Genomic DNA, 21,216 nt, shown 5'->3' with positions numbered 1-21,216 from the left:
AAGAGAGAGAAAAGAGGCACTCCAGCTTCAGCAGTCAACAATCTTAAGAGAGACTTTAATTTTTCTAACAATGATTAAGGCCCAAGACCTGAAATCTTTTCTCACTCCATAGAAATACTTACTGATTTATTTGACAAAAAGTTTGCTTATGTTTTGTTGACACAGTAATTCCATTAGTCAATGTTTAGTATTCCATATTACCCTGTAATATGTAATATGTAAGTTTTATAATTTTTAAAAAGTATCTTTAAAAAGTAAGGGCACTGATATCAGCAAAAATGGCAGAATAAGGAGCTCCAAAAATATGCTCTTCCACAAAGCAACAAAAATGCTGGTAAAGGTGGTCAGAATCAGCTTGTTTAGAACTATGGAAATTAACAAAAAGCTTGCAACAACCTGGAGAGTTTTTTGTTGTTGTTAATGGCTGAACTTCTGTAAGAAGAGCAAAATTAGCAGTATCTTAACTTTTCCTCATCTCATCCCCTGCTCTCTAGCTCTGTGGTACCCTTAAAAAGAAACAGCCCACATTCCTGGTCCAGCCTGGCAGCCACTGGACACAGCAAAACAGAACTCTTTCAAAGTTTTATTCCCAAAAAGTTGTCATTATTTGACCTGCCTAGTGGTTCTCTGGATGATTTCATTTACAGGACTGTTGGTATTTGATCCAACTCAGAGCTCACTCAGTTAAAAAAAAAAAAAACTTTCTCCTTGATGTGTGTAGGGTAGGGAATAATATTTGTCAAAAACAATTAAAGACAAGTGTTTTAACTTTGCAGCTCCCTGAGGCAATGATTAACAGTTGGGTGAATGACAGACTAACCAAAAACCTTAAAAGGACAGCTAGGAAATAAGATGTCCATAAGGGGCTTTGAAAAACTCTGAAATATTCCTGGAAGTACAGAAAGCCATGCTCACAGACAGGGCTGTAAGCACAGGAAAGACATGAGAAGGCCCTAAGCTCTTACCTGTGGCTCATCTTGAAGGTCTGCAAAAGCAGAAACTGAAGGCTAAGGCAGAGTTTTCTACTGTCTGGCTGAGTGTTGAAAGCATGCCTTAACATTAACTTAATAGTCCTTTGGCAAAGATTGTGAAATTTATTGATCCAGGTATTTAAGGAAATCTCTATTAAAACATTAGCTGAACATTAAGCTAACCAGTAGAGACTTTAGTGGCACTCAAAGAATACAAACTTTACAGAATTAATTTAGAAAAATCACTAAACAAACAATAAAAACTATGACAAGCAGAAACAACAAACCTTGAGGAGAAGGGAGAATCTGATTTCCAGATTTGTCACTTACATTATTTTTAATGTTCAGATTTCAAGAGAAAATTATAAGCTGTGCAAATAAGAAATAATGGCCCATACATTTGTGAGGAAGCAATCAACAGAAACTATCCCTAAGGAAACCTAGTTATTGGACTTCCTAGACAAAGACTTTAAACCAACTATTTTAAACATGTTCAAAGTGAACATATTATAGTAATCTTACAGTCTTATTATAGTAAGAGATAAGAAAAACCATGTCCAAAGAACTAAAGGAAAGTATAAAGACAACGTCAAACCAAATGGAACATCAATAGATGGATAGAAATTATTTTTAAAAGCACCAAATAGAAATTCTGGAGTTGAAAAGTACAATAACTGAAATGAAAAATCACTAAAGAGGCTCAACCTCAGATTTGAGCAGGTAGAGGAAAGAATCCATGAACCTGAAGATAGTTCAATTGATATTATCCAATCTGAGTGACAGAAAGAAGAAAAAAGAAAAATGAAAAGAGCCTCAGAGACTTGTGGGGCACCATCAACCATACCAACATACACATAATGGGAATGAGAGTGGAGGGAATTCCCTGGTGGTCCAATGGTTAGGACTCTGTGCTTCCAGTGCAAGTGGCCTGGGTTCAATCCCTGGTTGGGGAACTAACATCCTGCAAGCCACATGGCACAGCCCCCCAAAAAATAAATATAAAAATAAACAAAGAATGAGAGCAGAGAGAGAAAGGGCAGAAATAATATTTGAAAAAATGACTGAAAACCTCCCAAATTTGATGTAAACATTAATCTATACATCCAAGAGGCTCAACAAGCTCCAAGGAAGATAAAATCAAAGAGATCCACACCTAGACACATCATAACCAAAATGTCAAAAAACAAAGAGAAACTTGAAAGTAGCAAGAGACAAGGGACTCACCATATACAAGGTATCTTCAATAATATTAATGGCTGGTTTCTCATGAGAAACCAGGGAGTCCATAAAAGATTGACATATCCAAATGCTAAAAGGAACCATTAGCAAATAATTCTATATCCAGCAAAACTGTCCTTCAAAAATGAAGGAAAAATTAAGATATTCCTAGATAAACAAAAATTGAGAGAATTTGTCACAAGCAGACCTTCCCCACAAGAAATACTAAAGGCAGTCCTTCAGGCTGAAATGAAAGAACACAAGACTCAAATTCATATGAAGAAATAAAGAGCACCAGAAAAGGACACTGCATAGGTAATCATAAAAGATAGTATAAATATATTTTTGTTTGTAACTCTGTTTTTCCTATCTGATTTTAGACACAGATATATAAAGCAATAATACTGTATCGATGGGCTTAAAATGTATAAATATGTGACTTATGTGACAATGATAGCACAAAAGAGAAAGAGGGAACAAAGATATATTGGGGCAAAGTTTTTATATACCATTGAAATTACACTGACATTAATTCAAACTAAATTTAAGTTAAGGTGTTAACTGTACTTTTCAGCTAATCACTAAGAAAATTTATTCCAAAAGTATAGTAAAAACCAAAAGGATTAAAGTGGTATACTAGGTAATACCTATTTATCACAAAACAAGACAGTAATGGAAAGGTACAGGAATAAAAAGACGTAAGACATATAGAAAACAAAGAACAAAATGGTGGACCTAAGTTCTACATTATTAGTAATTACATTAAATGTAAGTCGATTAAACATTCCAATCAAAATGCAGAGATTGTCCGAATGAATGATGGAAAAAATCATGATCCAACTATATGATGTCCACAAAAGACACAATTTAGATTCCATAACATGAATAGGTTGGCAGTAAAAGGGTGATAAAAGATATACCATGCAAATAGTAAACAAAAAGAGCTAATATCAGATAAAATATACTTAAAAAAAAGATTAGTAGTGACAAAAGGAACATTTTATAAAGGTAAAAGAATCAATCCATCAAGAAAAGATAATTGGTATGAAGTATACATGCAGCTAACAATATAGCCCCCAACACATGAACCAAAAACTGGGAAAATTAGATTATTCAACAGTAATAGTAGGAGACTTCCATACCCCCACTTTCAATAATGAAAAGAACAACCAGACATAAGATCAGCAAGGAAATATAATACTTGAACAACACTATAAACCAGCTAGATGGATACTTAGCAGAATCACAAATTTGGAAATACAATGCATTCCTAAATAACCAATGGGTCAAAAAATAAATCACAAGGGAAATTAGAAAGTACTTTGAGATAATGAAAAGGAAAATACAACAGACTTATGGGATACAGTGAAATCAGTGCTTAGAGAGAATTTTATAGCTATAAATGTCTACATTAAAAATTATGATGAAGACATGACAATTAAATACAGTATGGTACCCTGAGTTGGATCCTGGAAGAGAAAGAGGACATTAACGGAAAAACTGTGAAATCCAAATCAAGTCTGAAGTCTAGTTAATAGTAATGTACCAATGAATGATTCTTAGTTTTGACAAATGTACATGGTAATGTAAGATGTTAACAATGGTGAAAACTGTGTGAGGAATATAAAGGGATTCTCTGTATTATGTTTGTAACTTTTCCATAGATCTAAAATTAATTGCAAAATAAAACTTCATATGAAATAAAAAGGTCACCACACCACCAGAATAGCCAAAATAAAAAGATGAAAAATACCATGTGGTGACAAGGATGCGCAGCAATCAGAACTCTCATTCACTGGTAGCCAGAATGTACAATAATTTGGTACAATAAATTGGTACAATAGTTTTTTTAAAAACATGATTGGCAGTGTGATACAATAAGAAATATATATATATATATTTGGTCTTTGTCCTTGGTTCCTGACACAACTTCTAAAACCCTTGTAATTTCCTGAGTGACAGGGTTGACAGGAGGCATCTTTTGGTATAATATTTGGTCTTTGTCCCCAGTGATGTTGATAGGAGAGTTCTTTGTTATTCATAATGAGCTCCTTTCAACTTACCTGAGTTTATGCTAATGAAATAACTGGTGGTAGGGGGTGCTTCAGGATGATAGCTTCAGGATGGTGGCTGGTTGCCAGGAAGACCAAGGCATGATTAGAAGTTTGGAACCTTTCACCCCACCCCCTGAACTCCTAGGAGGGGAGATGGGTTAAAGACTGAGTTAATCACCAATGGCCGATGATTTAACAAATCATGCCATGTAATGAAACCTCCATAAAACCCCTAAACAATGAGGTTCAGAGAGCTTCCAGGTTGGTAGACACATGGAGGTGTTGGGAGGGTAGCACTCCTGGAGAGGCATGGAAGCTTCTGTGCCCCTTTCCCCATACCTTGTGCCCTATGCATTTTTTCTATTTGGCTGTTCCCAAATTGTGTCCTTTATAAATACTGTTAATAGCAAGTAAAGTAATTTCCTGAGTTCTGTGGGTCATTCTAGCAAATTATTAAACCTGAGAAGGGGGTTGTGGGAACCGTCAATTTATAGCCAGTTGGTCAGTAGTACAAGTGGCAAGCCAGGACGGTGTCTAAAATGGAAGCCTTGTGGGACTGAGCCCTTAACTTGTGGGGTCTACATTAACTACATTAACTACAGTGTCAGAAGTGAATCAAATTGCAGGACGCCTAGTTGATGTCTGGAGAACTGGAGAATTGGCTGGTGTGGGAAAAGATACACATACATTTTGTATCAGAGTAAAAACAGCTCAGGCTGTATCTGTTAACATGGAATGTATTATGCATAACCCTGTAACCCAGCAATTTCACTTCTATGGACATACCCAACCAAGATGCGTACATGTCAAGCAATACATTTTTATAGCAATGCTATTCATAAAAGTCCACTCTGGAAGCTAACCAAATGTCCATTAACATTACAAGGGATAAATAAGCTGTGGTACAGTCACACCATGAAATACCAAATAAAAATAAAGCAACTTCAAGCAACAATGTGGATGAATCTCATAAACATAATGTTAAGTGGAAAATGTCAAAACAAAAAGAATATGATTCTAATTATAGAAAATGCAAAAACAGGTACATCTAATACTAGAATTTGGGACAGCAGTTGGACTTGGAGGAAGGGCTAGTGACTGGAAGGGGAAACAATCAACTATTCTGAAGTGATAGTAATAGTCTCTTTTAATCTGAGTGCTAGTAATAAGGTTAAGTTTGGTTTGTAAAGATTCATCAAGTTGTATAATTATGATCTGTGCATTTTCTTGCATATATTTCAATAAAAATCTTTTTTAACTAAGGTCATTCTTCAACAGAGATCATTTCATATTTTGAATAACAGAATAGTAAATACAACAAAATAATTTTATATAAAAGGCTTGCTAAAAAAGAAACTATTCTTTTTTTAAAAATACGATAAAAATAAAATAAAAACAATATATCTTTTTTTAAAAAGCCTCGCTAAGCTATGTACTTTACTAATTTTCATAAATTCCACGAGGTGCATAATATTGTATATATAACAGGATATGAGTGTAACTCTTTCTTTTGCTCTGGAATTGTCAACTAAAGCACAAAGCTGGGGGAAAGTGCCAGTAACACATACTCTAAAGAAAGCTACCTATAATTAAGGCCAGCTCCTTCTCTAAGGCTTATTAAAAGGTGGTAGAACAGGCCCAACAATCACCAAATACCTCTCTTATTCCCAGTTATTTTAAGGAAACTGGGAGGTTAAAGCACAAAATTTCCACTTAGGGGGTAAAGACAGGTTGAAATACTCTGCCCCGCGACTCCCAAGACAAGTGAGGATATAACTTTAAAAAGCAGCCTTATAAGAAGGGGATACTGGCATCTCATTCCCTAAGTGGATATAAACCTAAGCAGAAAATTTGTTTATCTGTCTTTGTGTCTCCCTGAGCAAAGTAAAAAGAAATTAGAGAGAGATAGATGGCAGAGAGCGGGAAAGGGGGAGTCAGAAGTAGAGCATTATGCACCACCATTTAGCATTGAAAGGTTGAATGAATTCCCCATGGATTAAGTGGACATGTCGAAGATAGCTAGCAATGAGCCACCTTGTTAGTGGCACCTGCTCCACAGGGCTGACTGCTAAGTAAAAGACGCCAGCAGCAAGATGATGATGAGTAAACAGCAAAGGGAGGTAACTGAGGTCATACTGGAAAATGCAAGTCAAAACCAGATTTTGTACATCAGGGTCCTATGCACTGGTGAATACCAGAAAGTGATAAAATTTGCCCAAGATGTCATTAAGTTGTGAACAGTGATAGATTTAAAAAAATGAAACCATTTCGTGCTGGTATAACAAATAATTGAAACTTTAAAGAAAATGGTTTCATGTCTATGTGTGTGATACCAGATATATGGTATGTGATAACAGAGACTTCTTTTTTATTAAAAAAAATTACTACTTTCTTAGAAATTTTAGCAACAAACCTTTGGTAATGGTGTAGATAAAGTATTTTTGGCAGATGTCCACAGACAGTCTCTTTTATCTTTTGATTTGCCGTGATCAGCTGGGAAGTTTCCAGATTTATTTTGTGAAGGAGCTGCTTTAGAATCAAGTTTCCAACAACTAGTTTCAGGTGTTTCCAATAAAGATGTCCGTGTTTTCTATATTGAACAACAAAAATGAATAAAGTCATCATTAAATGTCATTTTAATTAAAGTACAACAACTAGAAGAAATATCACTGAAATAAACTAGAATTTACCCCCAAATTTAGTATTGATTAGATAACTTTGAATAAATTTCACTTATCTTCTTTGTCACTTTATTTTGCCATTTAAGATGAAAGTGGTATCTGCCCCCTTTGTCTTCACAGAGCTGCTATGAAAACAAGTAAGACATCTCAACTCCCTATTTGACCAAAAGTTGAGAATTCTCCAGAGAAAAATCTCTATTCCTGGTGGCAAAAAAATCTTAATCTGAGGTTCATTCCAACAGCCTAACAGCCAAAGGGCATTCTCTTTTATGCTTTCATATTTTCTCTATCAACTATAAAAATATCAGCTTTTCCTATCCACCAGCTTCATTCCCCTCCAAAAAAAAGAAATAGAGAAGAAAAATTATGAAAGTAAAGAACTAGAGAAATTTTCAGGAAAATTTTCAGGGCAAGATAAAGGTAGCTGATTAGAAGGCACAAACTACTATGTATAAAATAAATAAGCTAGAATGATATATTGTACAGCACAGAGAATATACCCAATATTTTATAATAACTATAAATGGAGTATAACCTTTAAAATTTGTGAATCTCTATGTTGTATACCTGAAACTTATATAATACTGTAAGGAAACTATACCTCAATTAAAAAATAAAATATAAATTTTTAAAAAGGAGCTAAATGAGGTAATTTGAAGGTTTCTTGCCCAGTTCTAGTGATCTCACTTCATTATCCTTTTTCCAATAGGTATGAATTTTGGCAGCATTTTTTCCACAGAGTTGTATTTCTATATCTTTTTCCATAAATATTTCTATATCATAGCTGATAACACAATTTTGATGAAAGCAAATTTTCTTCCGCTCTCTGGACTCATCAGGAGTCATCCTCAAAATCTCCAAAATGTAACTGCTTTCATGGACAAATTTTTCTTACCCAAAAGGACTGAGAATAGCAACTACACCACCCTGTGGTCATATCTTGGAATCTAACATTTCCCTAGTAGCCTAAAAGAAAATGCACCAGCATTCTAGACTACTGAAATAACCCTCTTTGTAATACATCATGAAAATGTATATACTTTCCTACAAGTTACATTCTTTTCTGAATATTACATTTCCAATGATGAATATATACAGAACATTCATGATTTTCTCTGTTGTTCTTTTTAAACAAACATTTATTCGGTATTTCCTATGTGCCAAGCACTATTTTATTTTATTATTTTTTTAATACATCTTTATTGGAGTATAAAGTATACCAGCTTTACAATGGTGTATTAGTTTCTGCTTTATAACAAAGTGAATCAGTTATACATATACATATGTTCCCATATCTCTTCCCTCTTGCATCTCCCTCCCTCCCACCCTCCCTATCCCACCCCTCCAGGCGGTCACAAAGCACCGAGCTGATCTCCCTGCCAAGCACTATTTTAAATGCTTCACAAAGCATTAAATGAGATAATAATCTCATTTAATCTTCATAACAACTTTAGGAAAAAGGTACTATTATTATCCCTAGGTGATAAAACTGAAGCATGAAGAAATAACATTCCCAACCTCAGAAATGTTTGATAAACCTAATGATTATTATATATAAGGCTTGTGATACTTCAATATTGTTGGAATAAAGCATAGCACACAAAAGTCTATTTAAATCTTTTCATTTCATCATTTTCTCATTATTTGCAATATATATATATCTAGACACCCAGATAAAATATAGGGAATTATCTAATCTACTTGATAACATACATAAATAATAGACATGTTACTGGAATTATACATGAATCAAAACAGCTCTATAAGAATATGTGATATATACTTTCATAATATGAACACATTCTATATTTAGAAATAAATATTGGAGTTTAACCAATTTATCATCTTCATCAGACACTTCGCTTAGACTATATCTAACCCTCCTGGCTAATTTTAATATAACAATAATTTCTCCAAATATAATGTTTTCAAATATCTATCACAGTGTCCGGACATATGAAGCATCTAATATTCACTCACAGGTGCAATATTTCTTTCTTTCTTCTCTTTGAACCCAAATGTAACAAAATTATATCACTGTCTATACAAAAAAACTGAACATTGTTGTTTGGTATAGACAAACAACATACTCTTATGTTAAACAAACATATACAAACAATATACTCTGTTACTTTCAGTTTATAGTTAAAGCAACTTCTGTGGGGACTTAGGAGATTACATCACTGCATATAAGGAATATTTAATCATTTTAACTAAAATTTGCAATAAAACTCTTCTGTAATAATTCTATATTACCAACTGGATTAGAAGCTGAATATAACCTCCCTTTCTCATACCTGATGCTCCCTTCTATGTACAGGGAACATTCTTAACTTCTCTCTGCTTTCTTAGAGAAACAGCAATGACTTAATGGGATTGTTGAATATGAAAGGAGTAACGGGGGACATATAGTTCAGCCCCTTCCTTACTCCTCCTCTTGGGTACCAGAAGAAGCACACATTCTACTCTATGCCATACATTTTACAAGAGCAGGCCATTCAAGTAGGTACACTTGTCCCAGTCTAGCTCTACCTGTGATAAAGTAGATAAACTTGTTTAATTTAGGATTTCAGGATTAAGAAATCCTGTTGCCTTCAAATATAAGCCACACTGTCCAATGTTATTTGTCAATAATAAAGATATTATGTTGATTTTCACTGCCTTTCTCAGTTGGCTTAGACTTAAGAGAGCAAGATGTCATTTATTTAGCCCTCTCAAACCTCAAAATTAAACACAATCTAAACATGAGCTTTAGAATTTTTAATTGAAATATTTTCCCCCAATGTTGGAAATTTCTCAAGAAACACAGAAGTACCTAACTAATTTAATGCTATAATAAAAACTATAAAAGAATAAAATCTCTAAATTTCCAAATGACAAATGCTTTGAAATTTTTTAGCTAATGCTTTTGAATTAATAAATAGAAAGAAACAATTTTGGAAATGAAATTGTGTGATATATATATATATTTAATTTTTATTGGGGTATAGTTGATTTACAATGTTGTATTAGTTTCAGGGGTACAGCAAAGTGAATCTGTTATACATATACATATATCCAGTCTTTTTTAGATTCTTTTCCCATATCAGCCATTACAGAGTATTGAATAGAGTTCCCTGTGCTATACCATAGGTCCTTATTAGTTATGTATTTTTATATAGCAGTGGGTATATGTCAATCCCAATCTTCCAATTTATCCCTCCCTCACCCTTTACCCCCTAGTAACCATAAGTTTATTTTCTACATCTGTAACTCTATTTCTGTTTTGTAGATAAGTTCATTTGTAGATTCCACATATAAGCAATATCATATGATATTTGTCTTTCTCTGTCTGACTTAACTTCACTTAGCATGATAATCTCTAGGTCCATCCATGTTCCAGCAAATGGCATTATTTTGTTCTTTTTAATGGCTGAGTAATATTCCATTGTATATATGTACCACATCTTCTGTGTGATATATTTTTGATGTTATTTTCCCATTTATGAACAAAAAAATTTACTAAGTAGATGTTAGAAAGTGAAATGGTTATAAAGAAATCTATGAGAGTTATATAAAACTCTTACCTTGTCTTTTTTTTCTTTGAGAGTAACTGTGTTTTCTTTTGCCTCTCTTTTGAGGTTTGCCTATTAAAAATGAATATCAAGTACATACAATGTAGTCATTACTATTATAACAAATTACTGTTCCTATTATCAAATCTTTCCTAAGAAGTATTAACAAAGAATACTGCCTTCTAAATCTTATAAAATAATGAAAAGAAAAAAGAAAAACAAATTAGTTCCTTTCTACAAAGGTATGTTATTTGATTTTGATTATCTTTTTTAAAAATTCTGATCTGTCAGTAGTTATCTGTGGACTTTTTAAAGTCCTTTAAAACACTGAATCTCAGCTTTCTCATTTGTAAAATGAAGTGGATGGATCAGCTTATAAAGTAAGGGTATATACAAGTAACTAACTGTAAAGAGCTGCAAAGAGATCCAAAATATTGTGAGCCTTTAGAGGCAGAATTCCCTTTTTCTCTGTGTATGGAGAAAAGCAATTCAGTTGGACACTGAATAATCAATTTTCAACTTGAGATAAACAGGTATGAGAGAGAAAAAGAAAGTACAAAAAGAGTACAAAATACTTACAAAATAATACATCATTTCTCTAGTACTCCAGGAAACAATACATTTTGCTGGAGATTAGGGCATGTGTATTCAGTGGGAAAAAAAGAAAAATTAACCCTGGCCTAGAGAAAAGAATATGTGCAATACCTTTAATATGACAATCATCTGGAAAACAGAATGGTTACAGCTCCAAGGAGCCTTAAAGGTCTCAGAGAAGAAAAAGTTTCAATAAGCACAACTTTAGGCAAAGTCGCCTTGCCTGCCCATGATGCCTATGCCAATACCTGCACTCACTGAATGTCTGTACACCATGGTATCTCTCCTAAAGTGCTGCTCCTAACCAGAGAACACACTTCACCATGAAAGAAGCTGGCAATAAGCTGATGTAACAGTAGTCACTGCTCTTATTATGTATCCTATCAACTACCAATAGTTGATCTTCAGTTATCACAACTGGGGTCTACTCTATGGGGATGAAATGCTGTCTTCTAGGATAAAGTATACCCTCTAAACTGGCTAAATAACACTGCTTCTCAGAATACATATCTTGGCTTCTAGAGGATGGAAGGGAGAAAGCACCTCCCAAAACTGCACTTTCTCTACAACTCTGACTTTTGCTACTCCGGAGATCTTAGTACAGTCTGTTCTAATACAACATGGGTTTCCAAGGTGTGAATTAGCTCATATACAAAGGTGTATCTTTGCTAGTGTCTAATTAATCATGAGTTCCCTAAGACCAAAGTGATGGGCAGTCCACTAAGGTACCTATTTAATCTGAGTAACTAAAAAATGCGTGTAATATGGTCTGGCAAAGAGAGGATTGACTTGAGGCACAGGAGTAGAGTATGATAGCCCTGTGCCCAAATTTCAGACCTGAATAAATTTACAAACCTAGAACCCTCTAAACTAAACAAAAGCTTGGTACTATTGTGGAAGGATTTTGCAATAATATCACAAATTCATACTGAATCCTTCCTACTACCATGTGCACTGAGAGAAATACTAAGACTTATGGGTAATTGGACATTGACTATTAGCTAACACCAATTCTTGTAACCCATAATGTTATTATTTTTTCACTAGTTTGAGCACAGGTGTACTGGGGTCAAGTGATAAATAGCACTTAATCCAAGTCCACCTCATGGTGAGCCCATGGAACCATAAACCTATCCTGTGGTCATTTCTTTACATCCTGAATATACAGCTGAACAGATAAACTCAATAAGTGGCAAAATCCCCATATTGGTTCTGACTACAGAGTGAGAGATTTTTATATTTGGAAGGACCAATTGGAAGACTTTAGAACTCTCCTTCCATATCAAGAATGTAAACAAATATACAAAATATCACATCTCACTAGGCAGAGATTAAGGCACCATCAAGAGATGAAAGATATAGGAAAGGTGATTTAGTACAGTCTCACAAAGCCAACCTATTTTAAGTGGAAGCTAAGACTGTCATTCGGCAACAATTTCTTCATACCAACTGGTATGTAAAATAGGTCAAAATTGGGATTGGCATATTGACTAGGATCAAAATTGAAAACTAAAAAAAAGTTTCATACAAAACATGAGCTCAACTTAAATAATGGAATTGTGATTACAGAACAGAATATGTGTTTTTATTAATCCTGATAATGTAAAATAATTAAACATAAAAATTGTATATGCAAAAGAATAGGCAGTAGGAGAAAGTGTTAGATATACTGTTTAAAAATATAAAGGTAATGAGTAAAATAATTTAAAAAACTATATACACATCCCAAATCAACCAAAAATACACACACATAAAATTTAGAGAAAAAGACAATAAAATAAATATTAATATGCAATGTAAAATAAAATGGCAAAAGCATGATTAAAATATATATCATATTGATAAGGGTTAATATCCAGAATATGTAAGGAACTCACACAACTCAACCAAAAAAACCAAATAATTTTTAAATGGGCAAAGGACATGAATAGACGATTCTCCAAAGAGGATATACAAATGGCCAACAAGCGTATGAAAAGATGCCCAACATCACTAATTATAAGAGAAATGCAAATCAAAACTACAATGAGCTATCACTCACACTTCTTAGGAGGATGACCACTATCAAAATAATAGAAAATAAGTGTTGGCAAGGATGCAGAGAAATCGGAACCCTTGCACACTATTGGCAGAAATGTAAAATGGTACAGTTGCTACAGAAGACTGTATGGTGGTTCCTCAAAAATTAATAATAGAATTACCATATGATCCAGGAATCCCACTTTTGGGTATATATCCAAAAGAATTCACAGCAGGATCTCCAAGAGACATTTGCACACCCATGTTCATTAATTACAACATTAATCACAATAGCCAAGAGGTGGAAGCAACCTAAATGTCCATCACAGATGAATGGATATTCATCCATGCGGTATATACATGCAATGGAATATCAGACTGCCTTAAAAAAAAAAAAAAGGAAATTCTGTCACATGCTACAAATGGATGAACCCTGAAGACATTATGCTAATTGAAATAATCCAGTTACAGAAAGACAAATACTGCATGGTTCTACTCATATGAAGTATCAAAGGTAGTTAAAATCATAGAAACAGAAAAAAGGTAGTTGGAAGGGGAATTAGTGTTTAATGGATTTAGACTTCCAGTTTTGCAAGATTAAAAAGTTCTAGAGATCTATTATACAACAATATGTATATGCTTAAAACTATTAAACTGTATACACTTAAAAAGTGTTAAGATGGATGGTAAATTTAATGATACATATTTTTACCATGATTAAAAAAAGTAAAACTATAACCATTCTATCTTATGAATATCAATATGAAGGTACTAAGAAAAAATATTAGCAAACAGAATCCAGCATCACATTAAAAATACTTCATGACCAAATGGAGTTCATTCCAGAAATGCAAGAATAATTTAAAAATATGAATCGTATCAATAAATACTATTGGAAAAAATAAGCTACTAAAGAAAAAGAGACTCTCAGATTAGAGACTCCACCAGGGTTAATAAGAAATGGACAAAAACATATAAGACAAACAAGTCCAAAAAGAAAGTCAGGATCACAACATAAATATCAGGCAAAGCTGGCTTCAAAGCAAAAAGGACAAAGATGAAAGATACAGTTTCCAAGGAGCAATTAATTAGTATAAACTTTTACACAATGAATAGTATTCATAAAAACATGTAAAGCAAAACTGGTCGAGAACTCAAAAAGAAGAGAAATATAACAGTAATAAACCCTTAACTCCTTTCAGCTCATGATTGATCAAACAGAAAAAATACATAACAAAGTTAAAGTAGATGTCAAAAAAAAACTGATACAGTAGATCAAACTGTTTGGTAAAGGTGGAAGAGTGAAGGCAGATTATAAAATCTTCCTCTCCCTACACTAACAAAAAAGTATAAAGGGAGGGAGGAAAAGTAAGTAGTCAAGAACCGGCAAAAATGAATTCAACGACAGAAACATACCATACCAGGTCATAATCTCTGATTCTAGTGAAGGTTCAGCATGAAAGATACAGAGTACAGCTGTGCTGATTTGACTCAATGTGTCTCCTAACCTAATCACTACTTACATGGTATTGGTGAAAGTGAACACATATAATAATGAGAAGAATTGTCACTAATATACCTGAATTTGTAAGAAGAAATCTGAGGGGATAAGCAGGCAGTCCAAGAAAAAGAAGCCTAGGAAATGCATGAAAAATGACTAAATCTTATCATTTTGGTCTCTCTAGTCTGGACAAAAAAGCATAACAACCATACCCGTATAGAATTAATTATCCTTGCCAATAAATAGAACATATTAGAAATAAAGTCAAAAGACAAAATGTAAAAAAGAAGAAAAGATTCCCCTGAAGGAGCAGAAAACATAAAAAATATGAGATTCACTGAAAAACCACGTGAATTTTGTCCTTATCCCTGGGTCCACCTCTCATCACCTTGTAAGTGAGGTATACCAAATCATGATATTCTTATCTTTTCCCTCATAAAATTTGGTGCGTGAGGAAATACAGCTTGGAAGAGAGATTGGAAAAATGGCAAAAATGAATAACCATAGCTTATCCTGTTGGATAGACACATGGGCTCCAGGGCTTCAGCTTGAGTTGGTTAAAAGATGTGAAGCCTGGGCTTCCCTGGTGGCACAGTGGTTGAGAGTCCACCTGCCGATGCAGGAGACACGGGTTCGTGCTCCAGTACGGGAAGATCCCACATGCCGCGGAGCGGCTGAGCCCGTAAGCCATGGCCGCTGAGCCTGCGCGTCCGGAGCCTGTGCTCTGCAATGGGAGAGGCCACAACAGTGAGAGGCCTGCGTACCGCAAAAAAAAAAAAAAAAAAAAAAAAAAAAAGATGTGAAGCCTAAGGAAAAAATCATCACAAAAAAACTACAGACCAATCTTTGTTATGAATCTAGGTGCAAAAATTGCTCAACAAAATACTAGCAAACCAAATCTAGCAGAATACAAAGAAGATTATATGTCATGACAAAGTAGGATTTCTCCCAAGAATTGAAATTGAATTTCATCAAATTAAAGACTTTGTGCTACAAATGATACCATCAAGAAACTGAAAAGACAATTCAAAGAATGGGAGAAAATGTTTAAAGATCTTATATCAGATAAGGGACTTGTATCTAGAATATATAAAGAACTCTTAAAACTCAACACTAAAAAAATAAGTAACCTAATTTTAAAATACGCAAAGTATCTGAATAGATATTTCTCCAAAAAAGATATACAAATGGCCAATAGCACGTGAAAAGATGATCAAAATCATTAGGCATTAAAGAAATACAAATCAAAACAAAAATGATATACCATGCCACACCCACCTGGATGATTATATCAAAAAAAGACAACAACAAGTATTGGTGAGGTTGTGGAAAAACTGAGACCTTCATGCACTACTAGTGGGAATCCAAAATGGTACAGTTGGTTTAGAGAACAGTTGGGCAGTATCTTAAAATATAGAGACACCATATTACCCAGCAATTCTACTTCTACATATATAATCAAGAGAAATGAAAACATATATCCTCACAAAACTTGTACACAAATATTCTTAATAGTCAAAATGGAAACAACCGAAATTTCCATCAATTGATAAATGGATAAATAAAACAGTATACCCATATAACAAAATATTATTCAGCAATAAAAAGGAATGAAGTACTGATATATGCTAGGACATGGTTGGACCTTGAAGACATTATGCTCAGTGAAACAAGACCATATATTATATGATTTCATTTAAGTGAAATATCCAGAAAAGGTAAATCTTATAGAAATAGAAAGTAGATCATTGATTGACTAGAGCTAGTGAATTTGTTGATGGGAGCCAAGGGCCAGGTATAATTGCTGCTGGGGGGTTGATACATATATTCTAAAACTACGTAGCAGTGATGGTTGCACAACTCTCAGTAACTGTCAATATATGTAAAAACCACTGAGTTGTACACTTTAAATGGATGATTATATAGTACATAAATTATATGTCAGTGAAACTGTTTTTAAAAACTTTCGGAGCTGAGCAAGGAAACAGACAAAGTTGGGGACTTTAACACCCCTCTTTCAGCTACTGATAGAATTACTAGGCAGAAAGTCAGCAAAAATATATAAAACCTGAACAACACAACTAACTAATTAGGTTTAATTGACATTTATAGTACACTCCACCAACAATAGCATAACATACATTTGTTTCAAGCACCTATAGATCATTCACCAAGACAGACCATATTCTGGGCCATAAAGCGAACCTCAACAAATTTAAAAGAATAAAACTGCTATGGACTAAATGTTTGTACCCCCCCAAAATTCATATATCAAGGCCTTAACACCTAGTGTGGAATGGTGTTTGGAGGTAGGGCCTTTAAGAAGTAATTGGGTTTGGAAGAGGTCATAGAGGTGAAGCCCTCACGATGGGACTGGTACTCATAAAGAGTTGAAGAGACCAGCATTCTCTTTCAGCCATGTGAGGACATAGCAAGAAAGTAACTGTCTTCAAGCCAGGAAATGGGCCCTGACCAGAACTTTACCACGCTGGCACTCTGATCTCAGACTTACAGCTTCCAGAACTGTGAGAAATAATATTTGTTGTTTAAGCCATTCAATCTATGGTATATTTGTTATAGTATCACGCAGACAAATACAGAACTCATAAAGATTGTATTCTCTAACCATAATGGAATCAAACTAGAAATCAGTAACAGAGAGACAACAGGAAAATCTTTGAACACATGAAAATTTGAAAACAAACTTCTAAATAATCAATGGGTCAAAGAAGAAGTCTCAAAGAAAAATAAAATTATAAGAACTGAATGGGGAGAGGGGGAAGATGGCAAAGAGTAAGACGCGGAGATCACCTTCCTCCCCACAGATACATCAGAAATACATCTACACGTGGAACAACTCCTAGAGAACACCTACTGAACGCTGGCAGAAGACCTCAGACCTCCCAATGGCAAGAAACCCCCCATGTACCTGGGTAGGGCAAAAGAAAAAAGAATAAACAGAGACAAAAGAATAGGGACGGGACGGGACCTGCACCAGTGGGAGGGAGCTGTGAAGGAGGAAAGGTTTCCACACACTAGGAAGCCCCTTCGCGGGCGGAGACTGCGGGTGGCGGAGGGGGGAAGCTTTGGTGCCGCGGAGGAGAGCACAGCTACAGGGGTATGGAGGGCAAAGGGGAGAGATTCCCGCACAGAGGATCGGTGCCGACTGGCACTCACCAGCCCGAGAGGCTTGTCTGCTCACCCGCCGGGGAGGGCAGGGCTGGGAGCTGAGGCTCGGAATTCGGTTGGATCGCAGGCAGAGGACTGGCGGCGAGAACACAGCCTGAAGGGGTTAGTGCACCACAGCTAGCTGGGAGGGAGTCCGGGGAAAAGTCTGGACCTGCCGAAGAGGCAAGAGACTTTTTCTTGCCTTTTTGTTTCCTGGTGCGCGAGGAGAGGGGATTCAGAGCGCTGCTTAAAGGAGCTCCAGAGAAGGACGCGAGCCGCGGCTATCAGCGCGGACCCCAGAGACGGGCATGGGATGCTAAGGCTGCTGCTGCCACCACCAAGAAGCCTGTGTGCAAGCACAGGTCACTATCTACACCTCCCCTCCCGGGAGCCTGTGCAGCCCGCCACTGCCAGGGTCCCGGGATCCAGGGACAACTTCCCCGGGAGAACGCACGGTGGGCGCCTCAGGCTGGTGCAACGTCCTGCCGGCCTCTGCCACCGCAGGCTCGCCGCGCACTCCGTGCCCTTCCCTCCCCCCAGCCTGAGTGAGCCAGAGCCCCCGAATCACCTGCTCCTTTAACCCCGTCCTGTCTGAGCGAAGAACAGATGCCCTCAGGCAACCTACACGCAACCTACACCACATCCCAAGCTGAACCCCAGAGGCTGTGCAAACACAGAAGAGAAAGGGAAACTTCTCCCAGCTGCCTCAGGTGCAGCGGAGTAAATCTCCACAATTAACTTGATGTACCCTGCATCGGTGGAATACCTGAATGGACAACGAATCATCCCAAATTGAGGAGGTGGACTTTGACAGCAAGATATATTATTTGTTCCCCTTTTCCTCTTTTTGTGAGTGTATATGTGTATGCTTCAGTGTGAGATTTTGTATAGCTTTGCTTTCACCATTTGTCCTAGGGTTCTGTTCGTCCGTTTTCTTTTTTTACTTAAAAATTTTTTTCTTAATAATTACTTTTTATTTTAATAAAATTATTTTATTTTATCCTCTTTCTTTCTTTCTACTTTTTCTCCCTTTTATTCTGAGCCGTGTGGATGAAAGGCTCATGGTGCTGCAGCCAGGAGTCAGTGCGGTGCCTCTGAAGTGGGAGAGCCAACTTCAGGACACTGGTCCACAAGAGACCTCCCAGCTCCATGTAATATCAAACGGTGAAAATCTCCCAGAGATCTCCATCTCAACACCAACACCCAGCTTCACTCAATGACCAGCAAGCTACAGTGCTGGACACCCTATGCCAAACAACTACCAAGACAGGAACACAACCCCACCCATTAGCAGAGAGGCTGCCTAAAATCATAATAAGGCCACAGACACCCCAAAACACACCACCAGACGTGGACCTGCCCACCAGAAAGACAAGATCCAGCCTCATCCACCAGAACACAGGCACTAGTCCCCTCCACCAGGAAGCCTACACAACCCACGGAACCAATTTTAGCCACTGGGGACAGACATCAAAAACAACGGGAACTACGAATCTGCAGCCTGCAAAAGGAGACCCCAAACACAGTAAGATAAGCAAAATGAGAAGACAGAAAAACACACAGCAGATGAAGGAGCAAGATTAAAAACCCACCAGACCTAACAAATGAAGAGGAAATAGGCAGTCTACCTGAAAAAGAATTCAGAATAATGATAGTAAAGATGATCCAAGATCTTGGAAATACAATAGAGAAAATGCAAGAAACATTTAACAAGGACCTAGAAGAACTAAAGAGGAAACAAGCAATGATGAACAACAAAATAAATGAAATTAAAAATACTCTAGAAGGGATCAATAGCAGAATAACTGAGGCAGAAGAATGGATAAGTGACCTGGAAGATAAAATAGTGGAAATAACTACTGCAGAGCAGAATAAAGAAAAAAGAATGAAAAGAAATGAGGACAGTCTCAGAGACTTCTGGGACAACATTAAATGCAACAACATTCGAATTATAGGGGTTCCAGAAGAAGAAGAGAAAAAGAAAGGGACTGAGAAAGTATTTGAAGAGATTATAGTTGAAAACTTCCCTAATATGGAAAAGGAAATAGTTAATCAAGTCCAGGAAGCACAGAGAGTCCCACACAGGATAAATCCAAGGAGAAACACGCCAAGACACATATTAATCAAACTGTCAAAAATTAAATACAAAGAAAACATATTAAAAGCAGCAAGGGAAAAACAACAAATAACACACAAGGGAATTCCCATAAGGTTAACAGCTGATCTTTCAGCAGAAACTCTGCAAGCCAAAAGGGACTGGCAGGACATATTTAAAGTGATGAAGGAAAAAAACCTACAACCAAGATTACTCTACCCAAAAAGGATCTCATTCAGATTTGATGGAGAAATTAAAACCTTTACAGACAAGCAAAAGCTGAGAGAGTTCAGCACCACCAAACCAGCTTTACAACAAATGCTAAAGGAACTTCTCTAGGCAAGAAACACAAGAGAAGGAAAAGACCTACATTAACAAACCCAAAACAATTAAGAAAATGGGAATAGTAACATACATATCAATAATTACCTTAAATGTAAATGGATTAAATGCTCCCACCAAAAGACAAAGATTGGCTGAATGGATACAAAAACAAGACCCATATATATGCTGTCTACAAGAGACCCACTTCAGACCTAGGGACACGTACAGACTGAAAGTGAGGGGATGGAAAAAGATATTCCATGCAAATGGAAACCAAAAGAAAGCTGGAGTAGCAATTCTCATATCAGACAAAATAGACTTTAAAATAAAGACTATTAAAAGGGACAAAGAAGGACACTACATAATGATCAAGGGATCGATCCAAGAAGAAGATATAACAATTGTAAATATTTCTGCACGCAACATAGGAGCACCTCAATACATAAGGCAAATACTAACAGCCATAAAAGGGGAAATCGACAGTAACACATTCATAGTAGGGGACTTTAACACCCCACTTTCACCAATGGACAGATCATCCAAAATGAAATAAATAAGGAAACACAAGCTTTAAATGATACATTAAACAAGATGGACTTAATTGATACTTATAGGACATTCCATCCAAAACCAACAGAATACACATTTTTCTCAAGTGTTCATGGAACATTCTCCAGGATAGATCATATCTTGGGTCACAAATCAAGCCTTGGTAAATTTAAGAAAATTGAAATTGTATCAAGTATCTTTTCCGACCACAAGGCTATGAGACTAGATATCAATTACAGGAAAAGATCTGTAAAAAACACAGACACATGGTGGCTAAACAATACAATACTTAATAACAAAGTGATCACTGAAGAAATCAAAGAGGAAATTAAAAAATACCTAGAAACAAATGACAATGGAGACACGATGACCCAAAACCTATGGGATGCAGCAAAAGCAGTTCTAAGAGGGAAGTTTATAGCAATGCAATCGTACCTTAAGAAACAGGAAACATCTTGAAAAAACAACCTAACCTTGCACCTAACGCA

The 21,216-nt window shown here is 35.9% G+C and overlaps 1 protein-coding gene across 2 annotated transcripts in view; it reads right to left on the bottom strand.

Annotated features, from left to right (window-relative positions):
* The window catches only part of SYCP1 (synaptonemal complex protein 1), a 161,633-nt gene that overhangs the window by 8,388 nt on the left and 132,029 nt on the right, over window positions 1-21,216 (bottom strand). For both annotated transcript variants that reach the window (XM_060006973.1, XM_060006980.1), the window contains 2 exons: window positions 10,491-10,550; window positions 6,657-6,833 (listed from right to left, as the gene is read on the bottom strand). In XM_060006973.1, the coding sequence (XP_059862956.1) occupies window positions 6,657-6,833; window positions 10,491-10,550 (237 nt within the window). The remainder of the gene's footprint in view (window positions 1-6,656; window positions 6,834-10,490; window positions 10,551-21,216) is intronic.

The sequence above is a fragment of the Delphinus delphis genome, chromosome 1, assembly GCF_949987515.2.
Source record: "Delphinus delphis chromosome 1, mDelDel1.2, whole genome shotgun sequence".
NCBI lineage: Eukaryota > Metazoa > Chordata > Mammalia > Artiodactyla > Delphinidae > Delphinus > Delphinus delphis.
This window is presented reverse-complemented; position numbering and strand designations above follow the sequence as displayed.